Source organism: Centruroides vittatus, unplaced genomic scaffold (assembly GCF_030686945.1).
Source record: "Centruroides vittatus isolate TY-2023 unplaced genomic scaffold, ASM3068694v2 contig_361, whole genome shotgun sequence".
Classification (NCBI taxonomy): domain Eukaryota; kingdom Metazoa; phylum Arthropoda; class Arachnida; order Scorpiones; family Buthidae; genus Centruroides; species Centruroides vittatus.
In genome coordinates this window covers 724767-738321 of record NW_027122185.1, presented here as the reverse complement: position 1 = coordinate 738321, position 13555 = coordinate 724767, and the positions used below count along the sequence as shown (strand labels likewise).

Below are 13555 nucleotides of genomic sequence, written 5' to 3'. Positions count from 1 at the left end.
TTAAAATTTTTTAAGTCGACAAAACACCACCTGGACAAAAATATGTAGAATGAACGATAAACAAGACGATGCCGTCAAGTGCTGACATCTGTTGTCGATAAATTTTATAAAAATCGATTTTTAACAGGGTAACGATCAATCGGTACCCTGGCCGTTTTGCTAAACGAATAGGGTAACGATAGATCGGTACCCTGGCCGGGAAAGGGTTAACCTGTTCGATGTTCAAATTTTTCTCCGTTGCGTGTCGCTTCGTGTTGAATTTTTGTCGATTTTAAGCTTAACGAAAATTTTTATAATAATAATCGAGGCTATCGCATCGTTAAAAATTATTTCTGCATTTCGTACAAACAAAATAAATATATTGAAGAATATAAAAACATGAAAATTATACTTTAGAAGTAAATTTAGTATCAAAAACGTTCGATTCAGCACGACACAGTCCGACTGAAAATCGTGTTGATTACCGGCGATTCCGATTACCAGGGTGCCGATTTACGACTCTCTACTGTATTCACATTGATAAATTTACATTTTTCTAGAAATTACTAGAAATTTATCAATGATTATTTAGTCATTCAACCATTTCAGTTGTTTTTGATACTGTTGCTATTAGATTAGATTCTATTGATTCAAAGAATATTCTGCTTTATAAACTTCTCATATGATTAATACTAGGACAACACAACTTTGTTTGGTTATGATAGAATTGAGGTGGAGCTGGAAAGAAGCGATCCTTTGACTTTTCAGGTACAAGAGAGGCTATTCTCATATCTGATGACGTGAAGAAGTGATCCAGAACAAAGCAATCTCCATTGATTGCTTTGTTCTTGTGCTTTGTACATTTTTGTGTCCATTTTCCATTAGATATACACAATGCTGTTTTTATTTTTGACCCCAAATTCTGTTAGGTGCATTCAATCACATCAGAGAGCACAGACATTATCACTTTAACCACTCTGTATATTGAAAACAAAGTCATGGACCACTGTTTTTTTACATTTAAAATGACCCTTATCCATTTTTGAATTCCTCGTTACAATGGAAAACAGTAGTTTTATGAAAATCAGCCTATCAAATTTTGGGAGTGAACTCGATTCTATAAGCCCATAGATGATGTGCTAGCAACAGTGGGACATTGCTTTGTCGCGCACACTCATGCTACCATCTTGTATCTCAAAAACAAAGTCATGGACCTCCACTTTTTATTACATTTTTGGATTCTTCATCTCAATTAATAGAAAATGGCAGAGTGTAATCAAAATCAATCAACCAAATTTTGAGAAACAATTCTGTGAGTCACATAGAAGAGGCATCACTAATGCTCTGCCTCAATCAAAGATAAATTACAATGTAAATTATCTTACATATACTCTGTACCATTATCAGTTATAAAATAATTATTTAATGAAGTCATGTAAAAATTTATTAAACTTTTTTGTAAGAGTAAACTTTATTGATTCTACTATTATATATTTGAATAATATAATAAAAAGTAAAAAAAACATTACAGATGGATACTAGTCCAATCTTCACTGCTTGCCATGTCCAATCACCAGGAACAACTATTTCCATTGCAGAGACAACCTTTCTTTAGAGGCTAGGCCTCTGCACAAATATGCAAAACAGTTTAAAATGTCCACAGGTGACAATCCCAACACAATTAAAAATATAATATTTCTTTGTAAAAAGGGCTGGCAGAATTACAATTTAATAAAAAGTAAAAAAAACATTACAGATGGATACTAGTCCAATCTTGTGATGAGATCCAAGCAGTGAAGATTGGACTAGTATCCATCTGTAATGTTTTTTTACTTTTTATTAAATTGTAATTCTGCCAGCCCTTTTTACAAAGAAATATTTGAATAATACTTGTACTGTATGAATTTATTTTCTGACTTATTTCTATATTATTATGAAATAATTTAATGATTTCTTTTAAAATGTTTGTTATAACTCAATATTAGATAAATAAAATACATAACTACAGTTAAATGAAGATCAATATAGAAAATAAAATTTAACACTTTTGCCCTGCAACAGATTAGTAAGCTATATCCTGGTGGCCTGGGGGATTTTTTGGAATTGTGACAATGTGCAAAGCACCCTCTAGGCTTCTGCACTACAAGACTGAAGGGTCTACACCATGTGTGCGAATTACTGCATCATCAGGACCAACACCACTGTGTCTTAAGGACAGGTGCAGAAACCTTTTTGCACGAGCAGTTGTATCTGCAGGCTCTTGGACTTGAGATAGAGACAGATTGGGTGAAAGAAGTGCTCTTTACAACTCGATTAAAAAAAATAATACCCATTTATTGACTATATAAACTATTTACACACATAAGCTTTAAGTATGATAGAGAGCGAGTTTACAAATGTTTGCACATGGTATTTACCTGAAGATCACTCTCTTGATTTGGGCTCTTTTTCCAGTGGAGGAGACACTACAGTTCTTGGTGGGTACTTGAGGTCATTGACTATTGGCGGTTAAGCTTCTGATCGCTGGCTATTGGCAGAGTATCTGCAGCAAAGTGTATCCTAGTGCACATATGACCAACTGTCGGACGGACGAACTCTGTCATGTCATCAGACCCATTCTTTTAATCTGGGGTCTTCCCCCTAGTAACTGTTGTCCTTTTTTGGTAAATTGTTAAATCCATGTCCAATAGCAAATTTTTTTCCTTAGTTTTCAGTGACACATTCAGAAGATGTCACCTCTAGACAAGAAAGCAAGTCCGTGGGAAAGGATATAATCGTATTCCTTTTCATATATATTTTTTTCTCTTTTAGAAAAATTTTTTGTCAAGTCCAGGCCCTCAGAATTTTTGTGAAGATGCTATAAGAGTACAGAAAATTCCAATTGTTTTTAAACAAATAATACTATGGGAGTCCATAATATTTATCTATTGTATAATTTGTTTTTGACTAATTTTGTTGATCACATCAAAACTAGAAAAGGACTCTACTAGACATTGGTCACAGGAAGTAAACATTACTTTTGTGCAAGACATCAGCATTTTGATGACGTAAACCATGTACCATCAGTAAGAATCCAGATTTGAGTTGTCATTAGAGGAGAGGAAAACTTTTTATTTGGATTATTTCAAGATATGACTATAAGATGAGAATTTTCCATGAAAAGAAAGAAGGGGAGCATGATAATGCAAAAGGGATCAAGAAGAGTAGGGTGGACCCAAAAAATGAAGGTCTTTAACAAACTATTGGCCAACTATCATTCACTAGCTATTGAATCAGGTCATGTGAAACTTTGAGTTGTGACTATCCATTACTTGGTTGCTGATCCAACTCCATAGTTTACATCCAGTGTTCCATCATACCCAATTACTGTTAGAGGAAAGACTCAAATAATCTGTCTCCAGAACTCTCCAACTTTTATTTTAACCATTTTGGTTTTTAATCAGGTATTACATAAACTTTCTATCAATCAGCAAGCTATTATACTTTTTATACTATGTATAAATAGATTTATTTAGAGATTTTGTGTGTATGGCCACTCTATCAGGACCCACACAACATCAACTTTTAAGCAAAGTGGGTTGCCATATGTTGACTTAGCATAGGCCAACCAGTCAGGCCAGACAACATTTGAACATCAAATAATTTGTACTCAAAATAATTTTTTGCTTTATTCAAATTATTGTTGTTTTATAATATGTAATATTTTTTTCGATATTTAAAATTTATTAAATATTAAAATATTTTTTACTAGATATTTTTATGGAGAGAATCATATCCTGTTTTAAGAAGATGTCTTTTTAACATTGGAAGACAATTATTTGTTTCTGATCTTCAAGTTACACATTCTGTTATTTCCTTTATTACAAAAGATGGTGAAGGATTTCAAGGAAATCTTTCTTTTTCAAAAGACAATTCATTAAATTCTGCAGAGAAAGGTTCATCTATTCTTTGTAATACAAAATCATCAATGATGGTGAATTCTTTACATACGTTACTAAATAAAGATGAATGTGATCTAATACGCATTAAACGTTTGCATGGAATTCATCGAGCAGTTCAAATAACTTCAGATTCAAAAGGAAGAAATTTTGCTGTGCTCCAATCTCATCCAAAAATTGGGTGTGTATTCATTTAAAATTTATTTTTAATTTTTATATTATTCAAAAATTTATTATTTTGAAATTATTTAAGTCAGTCAGAAAAACTAGATTTAGAGCAGGGCTTTCCAGTGGTGTTGGTATTGACCTCTTAGGGACCAACACCATTGGAAAGCCCTAAAAGTATGAGGGGTTTGATAAAACTTTGCAAGTATAAAAAATTTATTTTAAAATATTAAAAATTTTATGAACTGTTTTGCTTCAAATTAATTTAGGAAAATGCTTTTTTGAAAATTATGTAAAAGGTGCATGTATCTACTGTGTGAATAAATCAGAGCTGTCTTGAAAATATAAATAAACTCACACAAAAATAACCTTGAAGAAACAGCAAAAAGTTTAATAACTATAATGTTTTCAGATATTTTTAATGTCTGAAAATGGCATTAAAACCCTCATTGATTCATTCAAACAAAAAATGGAGGGACATCCTAGGAATTCTTTACAAGTTGGATTAAGCTGCTCCCCCACAGAACATATTTACGGAGATAAGCAACACCATTGGTCACAAGATATTTTGTATTTATTTAATTTTAATGTTTCTTTGTATTTATTGATTTAATTTTTTTATGTATTTGTTTATTTTATTTACATTTATTTATATGCGATGATCTTTGTATTTTTGAATAATTTTGAACTTATACATCCATTTTACGATGTCTTAATGTTGAAATGTTAAATTTGAATTGACATTCCAATTCATATTCTACTGGAAAAGGATGTTAAAAACATCCATAAGTGTTAGTTATTAAATTTTTTTTCTTCAAAGTTATTTTTGTTTGAGTTTATTTATATCTACTGTATATTATATTATACATATTATATTGAAGGATGGATCAATTGAAAAAAGTTTTCTTAAAAGGGGTTATATGAAAAAGGTTGAGAACCTCCGATCTAGACTTAAGCAAAATTTTAGATATTTCTTTCGCATTTTTTTGATATAATCAATAATAGTTACTGGTAATAAAATACAGGTATCCCTCGTACAACATGGTATTTCTACAACACTGTTTGAAAATTGGGGATATCCCCCTTACAACATGACTTCTGGTTTTACTCTAACACAGTTTTGGAAACTCTTTGTACAAAATTTCACAATTTTTAAGTGTAAACTTTGTTATTTGATGTTTTTTTTATTCAAGTAAGCATGCACATTGTCTCAAATTTGCCCATAGATTTTAGAATATTGAAATTTTCAAATTATTTTGTGCTTTTCTTCACCAGGTTTACTAGAATGAAAACCAATAGTGCAATTTTTTTTCTTCCTTGTCCTAACTTTCCTATCAACCAGGTGTTGTCATTGCTTTCAGACTTTAGTCTTTAACACTGTCACTGTGTTTTCTTTTTATAAATTAATCTAAGTATTTAGTACAGTTTATTTAAACATTTTTAAGTAAGTGTTATTAAACTGTTTTTAACCATAGGTATTACTTACCTACGAATGACTACTTCCTTCGTAAAAATGATGATCGAGATACGATAGTGTCTTGGTACTCAAACAATTCGGTATTTAAACACAAATTCTGGAAAAAAGTCACTTGGTACTCAACTGAACAAATTCTTTCAATTAATAACATATTTTTATTTCATTGTCTATAAAAATTTTTAATGGTAAAAATAAAAACTGAAAAAACTATGAAAATGTTGCCAATACATCTGATCAAGATCAACAAAAAAGCTGAGATGATAATACTTTGTAAAACAAAAATGCCCTGGTTAGTTAAACCAGGGTATTTTTGGCAAGTACTGTATTATGCATTAATATTAATTTTAGTTAAAAGTTAATATTAATGTATAATACAGTACTTTTAATTGTGATTGTTAATTAATTATTGATTGGAAATAAATTATTGATTGCTTTAATAAACATATTTCTTTTAGTAACAAAAAAGAATAGTATGCTTTTGCTAACTTCTGGAAACATAACTCTGTTTTTCATTAGTCCTTTGTTTTGTATAGCACAGATATGCATGACATGATACTTTTTCAGAATGTCACTATTATGTTATGTGAGGGATATCTGTATTTCATTTAGAAGAGTGATGAAAATTAAACTGGGCCTGTATATTGTTTTATTAATTTACAATTATTGAAATAGTGATTGTCTCTATACGTAAATAAAATTTTACCTGAAATAAGAATAAGTTTTTTCTCCTTCACAAACTTTTTTCTAGTTATTGAATGTGAATATTGCAGATGATTAATGCATTTTCCATTAGTATATTCTTGTTTTAATGCAGTTTATTAATTATGATCAATTAATTTTTTTTAGTATAATACAGTTGGAAAGCCACTAATAAGTGTTATGAGGACAGTGTCTTAACTACACTTTCATACTGTATTTTTCCAGTCTTTTTTGAACTAGTTGCTATAATGATTATTTGAGACTGTATCCTTTTGGAAATAATTATTGTTGACTGATTTAAGACATCACTAATATTATTGAGTGGAAAACGCACAATGATGTCATTCAGCAAATAGATTTTTATTTTGTCATAAGCTTGTGGCTTTTCCTGTGAATTGAATAGATAACAAAACTCGAAAGAATCTCAGATTTGTAGTTCAGTTCTTATGAATGCAGCCAAACCATCATTAAATATATTCTTGTGTGATAGATTTTCACTTAACACATGTTTTCTTAATGTGCTGTGTTCAAGAAACATATTTACTGCATTAATAGATTACTATCTGTACAAGGAAATTAATTAATGAATAATAATTTTAATGTAACATAATTTTTCTAAAATAATCTTTTATTCCATTAATTAATTTAATGATAATTTAAAAGTTAATAATAATTTTAAATTATTATTACAGAAATTATTTTAAAATTACAAATGATTTATTAATTGAAATTTATTAATTTGCAGTTTAACCGAATTACCAACTTTACCACCTTCAGAAATGCAAGAAAATTTTCTGCATCTTTTGCAAACTGTGCATCCCGAAGACATTATTCATGATGTTATAATAAAAGTATAAACATTATTTTTACTAATATCATTTAATAAAATGCATTGAAAAGTTTTATTTCTTTGATGTTATTTATTTATTTTTTCAGGTTGGAAGTAGATATTTTCATGCACATAAATATATTTTGGCTTCTCAAAGTGAATATTTTCGGAAACTTTTCATTTCTGAAGAAATTACTAATGGAATACTACAGACAATGTCAATTGATGATGTAACTTCTGATACATTTGAACAGATCTTACAATTTACATATACTGATGAATGCGATTATCTAAAGGAAGGAAAAGAAATACATAAAAAGAATCCTTTGCCATGTAATTCAAATAATAAAGATATTGCAAAAAATGAAATTGGTATTTCAGCATATGAGGTTAGTGCATAATTAAATCCTTGTTAATATATTGAACTTATTGCAAATATGTCATTATGGACATAAAAATAAATTATGTTGAGATCTATAACTGTTATAGTTAAAAATTGACTAAATTATAGTTCAGACTTTGTTTTATAATGTAATATGTTATCTATGTTGCTAAATTTCACAAGTAATATAAAATTATTGTGTAGTAAAACCTGAGACATGGTGGTGATTGTATAGAATAATGAAATTAGTTATTGAATATGTTAAGAATACGTGTAATAAAAATAACAATAATTTGTGTTTTTTTTATGTTTTGAACTAAATAACTTCATCTTTTCATTAAAACTGTGATTATTTAGTGTTTGTAGTAACGATTCTATTAAGATATTTTTTTCCAGAAAATTTAGCAGAAAGATGAAATTTTTATTTATGATGTGGAAGTAAATAAAATACATATTAGTGCTAAGGAATTCAGTTGATGATTGTTTCCAAATAAAAATTAATATAAAAATACTGTTAATTTTCAAATTTTTTAACTAAGAGTTACAAAAAATTTAATGTTTTTCAGTCTTGAACTTATGTCAGTTTTGAGTATTATATATTGAAAGTAATATATAAAAATAAAATAATAATAGTCCTAAATTCCAGTATTTTTTTCCAATTTTGAAGTTAACTGAAACATTTTAATCTTCAGAATCAAACAAACTTAATGTATTTGGATGTTAAGGTTTTTTGAATTTGGCAAATATTTTTATATTTAACAAGTGAAAATGTATTGGTGACCTTTATTTACAGGCCAGAAGAGATGCTAACAAATATATTAAAAAGAACAAATATATGAAATATATAATTATAAGAATTCATGAATGAATCTTTTTATGTAAAGCTAGTGTTTTGTTTTTCTGGACTATAAATTTAAACAACAGTTAAAATTTCAAAGTATTTCACATTAGTCTTGGAGAGAGTCTCTAGTTTGTAATTACCATTTGTATACTATCTGTATAAAGAATAAACTAAACAAACTTTTTTTTATATATATATTAGATACATAAATATTTACTGAAATTATTATTATTATTATTATCATTACTATTATTTTTTTAAATCTTAAACAGTAATTTTGATGTGGTAAGAGTTAAAAAAAAATTTTTAAATATTTCTTCATTATTCTCGTTTTTTAAGTTATCCAAAATAAACATTACAAAGTGAATTAAACATTACATTTCATAAAAGAGAGTAAAATATAAAATTATATCCACCAATCCATCTATTAATTATTCACATACAATTTTGTATATTTTAAACAATTTTATTACTTAAAATTTAATAGTTCAACAAACACTCAAATAACAGCTAAAATTTTTGCTGTTTTTTCAGGTTATTTGAGTGTGTTTGTTATCTTTGCACAGCAGCTCTGAATTAGATTTAATAACTGTTTTATTACAGGTTGCACAGAGAAAAAATAAAAAACGTTGCAAAGAGAATAAAAATAAAGCAATTATTGAAAATCCACTTATAGATTTACAAGATGCGAGTAAAAAATTTGGACTCGTTCATCTTTCCAAAAGGTAAGTTATTCATCAAATTTTTTTTGAGTAAAATGAACAAGTAAATACAAAATAAGAAAACCTTTAGTGAAAGATTACTTAACCAAGATTTTACTGTATATTATTTTATGTTTTTGAAAGGAACCTCTTAAAAAATGTACAATATAACTGGAAACTGCCTTTTTTATTTTTTTTTTAATGAGCCAGACCAAACAGCAAATTCCAAAGGGTAGCTATATCATTTGTGCACATGTACAAATTGACTAAATGTTGATATTAAACATCTTTGAATACAATATTAAGTACAGTTGTAATTTGAGAAAAATTGTAATATCAGAAAAGCAAATGCAGTAAATAAAATTGTTTTGTTTATTTGAAGTGTAAAGCTATAAATATGTATCTAATAAAGGGAAACCATTGAAGTAGAGTGACAAATATAATCTTTATTTATTTATTTATTTATTTAATATATACAAATAATATAAAACCAAAATGGTTGTTGATTAAACACAGAAAATAATAAGTTCTAACATCTCAAATAAAACAAACAAAATAACAAAAAGTCATTACAAAAATAACTGAAAAAAGTAAGGTAGAAATATGATAAAATATAAAAAATTGCAGTAAATTATTTTAAAAACCTTCAGTAATTTTAGTTTTGTATTCATATAAATGATTTGGAATTATTAGTTCCAAATCATTTATATGAATACAAAACTAAAATTTTCATTTTTTTTTGTTCTGTGTCATTGCTGAACCTGTCAGCTGTGCACTCGATAATTCGAAACAACACCGCTGTTGCGTAGACATTTTGTGATTTTTAAAATGGTTTTTCAATTTGCGATATCTCTGTTAAAAATTGTTGTAGATATGATCTGTTTTCGGTTTTCTATCATGTACATATTACATTTTACGACTGTTTACTTCAAAATATTATGTATGTTTAAAAAAATTAATAAAATTTAAAAAAAAATCGTTTTTTTAAATAAATAATCCATTAATTTGTTATATACGTTACTTAGATATGTCTATTTTCTGTCAAATAAAAAAAACTGCAGCTTTCTAAATTGAAGTAGAGAAATAATACAACCTGTAGATTATAACACTGATCAGTGTGGGGTGGTGGTGGCCTTTTGTAAATCTAGGTCAATACACTTTTATTATTGATGATGTGTATTTGATTCTATTTATACATTATTTACCCTATTGTACTAATAGTAGACTATAATAAGCGATTATTACTTTATTATATTAACGACTATACATGTATTTCTTATGTATTATGGAAGTACCATGATAACCGGAAGTACTTTGTTTTTTGAAAGATTTATGGCCGAATGGTTTAAAAAACATGCTTATTTGTTAAATAGGTTAAATATACATAAAAATTTATTAAATTCAAGCTAAAAATAGATAAGATTAATGATTTATAATTGTTTGTTTATGTTTGTAGCTGACAATGTAGCTCCAAGTTGGTATAACTTTTTCCAAGAAAGTTTCCACCCCACAAACCAAGTCGATGCTTATTGGTTAAAGGATAGTCATTTAGCTATAATACACCAGTTAGAGCCCAACAGGCATGCTAACTAGGATTTTATTGTCAAATGAACAAAAGAAGGGTTGCCCATAGACTTAACATGGAAAGGAGGCGTTTTGTTAGTAAATTTAAAAATACGAAGTGATAACAAATATCTTATTCGTTGAAACAGACTTAGTCTTTGTAGGTAAAAGCCAATCAGTGCTTAAATCGCCAACTAGTTAATTACGAAAAGAAATTGACACTCCAACTGGAGTACTGCGCAACAGTTTAACGAAAACCGGTTACTCCAATGGGAGTACTCCGCAAACAACTGGTTAATACATTGCTTAAGTGTCTGATAGCAGTTAAGATCAAATGCACTTTTTAAAAAAGAAACTTGTAGTGGAACATTACTACAATCTTCCCTTTTCACTTTTTAGCTCTCTCTCCTGCTTTCTTGATGAGCATTGGGCCAGTTATTGGGATATTTTTTACCAAAATTTGTTTGAACCATTGAATTAATGTACCTGTCATTCCAATAAATTTTTCGTTCTGAACTCTCATTTGCTTTATTACTTTAATAATCAATAATCATATAATTGCAAGTAGACTTTCCAGAATGCGCATGAAATATGCAACAAAGCCTATTTCCATTGACATGATCTATATGCTGGATAGCCTACTGCTATGTGTATAAAACAACTCCATAATTTTTATTACTTTAATTTTTATTGATATTGATTAGAAAGAAACAATAAGTTACAATTTGCATTTCACTCAGAAATATATGCATCAGCATCTGTATTATATTTATAAAACAAATGTTTTTTTATACAATTTTCCAGTCAGTTAGGTATAATTTTAATGAAATGAAATTTGTAAAAATTACTAAGAAAGTGATCAAAAATTAATTTTTCTGATTGATTCTCAGATATTTGTATATACAATTTATAAAAAAAGTTGTTGTTATCTAAATTTTGAAGAGAGTAATTGAACCCTACTAATTTTCATAATCAATCAAACAAAAAAGGTAATAAAAATTCCACATATTCTTGTAAAAGTTAGAACAGTAGAATTATGAAAGATTCTTGACAAGACAGTTATAAAGGACTTTAATTAATGTTGTATTACCAACATTGGACAGAACAGAGGAGGCTTTGGTCTTCAGCCTTTTTGAACAGAACCTGGACAAGCTGTTCAAGGATGCTGAAGACCATGATGACAATGAATAGAAAACAGAAATGATGAAAATGAATGTTTTGATAAAGAGGAAAGCTATGAAGACTATGTTAATAACTTTTTAAATTTTACTGTAATGCAAATTGCTAAGTTTTTACATGCAAATAAAATTAATAATGAAAAGTTAACTTATATTGATATTTGGACCAATACAGTACATTTTTTTAAAATTTATATTAAAAATATAATATTTAATATAGTAATAAAATCTATATAAAATTTAAACTTTTTTTTATTTTTGATAGATTGAAAAGTGTAAAATTAGTTAATGGAAAAATAAAAGTTCTTGAATTTCCTAATGTTCCAAAATTACGATTTAATCGGAAAAATCTGTAAGTAAAGTTTTTAAAATCTTAAATAATAATGAATATTAGTAATCGAGTAACTTTTTTTAAGAATTAATCTCTGTGATGTGAAGTTACTATCAGCAGACAAAAAAGAATTTAGTTGTCATCGTTGTGTATTAGTAGCAAGATCTGAATATTTTCATAATATGCTAGGATCCAGTTGGATTGAGGTATTATAATTTTATTAATAACTTCATATAATTAATAGTGATCTTAGTTTAACCAAAAACTACCCTCAGCATAAAAATAATTAATATCAAAACACCTTATTCTTGCAGAGAAAATGTTTAATAAACATTTACAAACATTTTTGATCTGTTTTACAAGTTATTCCTCATGTACAGAATATAAACTATTGTATTCAACACCTGAGGATGACTTGTAAGTTGAATATGCATTATGATTATTTATTATTAAAATAGAATAATTATAAGTTAGTGAATATTATCCCTTTGATTAAATGTTTCCAAGTAATAAATAAACTTTGCAAACATTTTATTTTAAGGGAAAATTAAAAATAACAACAATCCAAGTCAGTGTTTTAAGTTCATTGACTTCTGCTTATTGTTATAACAATTTATATTATAGTGCACAAAACTAGTTAGAAATAATATTTAATAAACTTAATTTATAGAAAATGTGAAATTATTTTGAAGCTCAGCTGAGTTATGTAGATGGTAGAAGTCATCTCAATAATGGAACATGATTTAAATCCAGTAATCATTTGGTTTAAGTTACTTTAACTGCTGCTATCAATGATTCCGGAGTTGTTCTGAAAAATTAAAAAAATTGCCAACCATTTCACCAGCTTAAAATTTTTTTTGCTACTTCAAATTATTTATTGTTGTCAGTTTTACTTACTGATAAGGCTACCTGCTAATGCTGGTGCTGGTAGCCTTATCAGTTTGGAAAGTGGAAAGTGAAAGTAACATGTTAAGCTGTCACTTGAAAATAGAAATCATTTTTTGAATAATGTTTTAATGGATAATTTTCAATAACACACATTTGATCACAATGCTTAAAAAAAGAACCTTTTAAATACTGTTTTGTGTCAAAATTTTTATGCTTCAGTCAACTGAAAAAAGATCAAAGTGCAAAAGTCACCCAAAAAGTTCCTCAAATTTTCTGTCAGTTGATAAAAAAAAAAATCCTTAATCTGGAAACACTGGGCAGCACAAAAATGCCTTTGATTCTCAATGTCACTATCTGCTTTCCTGTCTGAACTTTCCATTTGATGTCATGACATTGCAAGATGTGTGGTGCATGGGACTCCCAATTTTGTATGATTTTGAGATGTTTAAAATCATACAAAATTTTCAGTTGATGTATTATTATTATTTTTTTTTTTGGACATTGTTTCAATAAATGGAACAATGTCAAAATAACTGGATTACAGTTTTTTATCACCAGTATTATATTTTTGTTGCTATTTTAAA

General features: G+C 27.8%; 1 protein-coding gene across 1 annotated transcript in view; it reads left to right on the top strand.

The window, feature by feature from the left end:
• Nucleotides 1-13555, top strand: part of LOC136975004 (inhibitor of Bruton tyrosine kinase) — a 53332-nt gene that overhangs the window by 25114 nt on the left and 14663 nt on the right. The window contains exons 10-15 of the mRNA XM_067269992.1: nucleotides 3731-4098; nucleotides 7004-7109; nucleotides 7195-7476; nucleotides 8914-9035; nucleotides 12018-12104; nucleotides 12169-12289. Coding sequence (XP_067126093.1) covers nucleotides 3731-4098; nucleotides 7004-7109; nucleotides 7195-7476; nucleotides 8914-9035; nucleotides 12018-12104; nucleotides 12169-12289 — 1086 coding nt within the window. The remainder of the gene's footprint in view (nucleotides 1-3730; nucleotides 4099-7003; nucleotides 7110-7194; nucleotides 7477-8913; nucleotides 9036-12017; nucleotides 12105-12168; nucleotides 12290-13555) is intronic.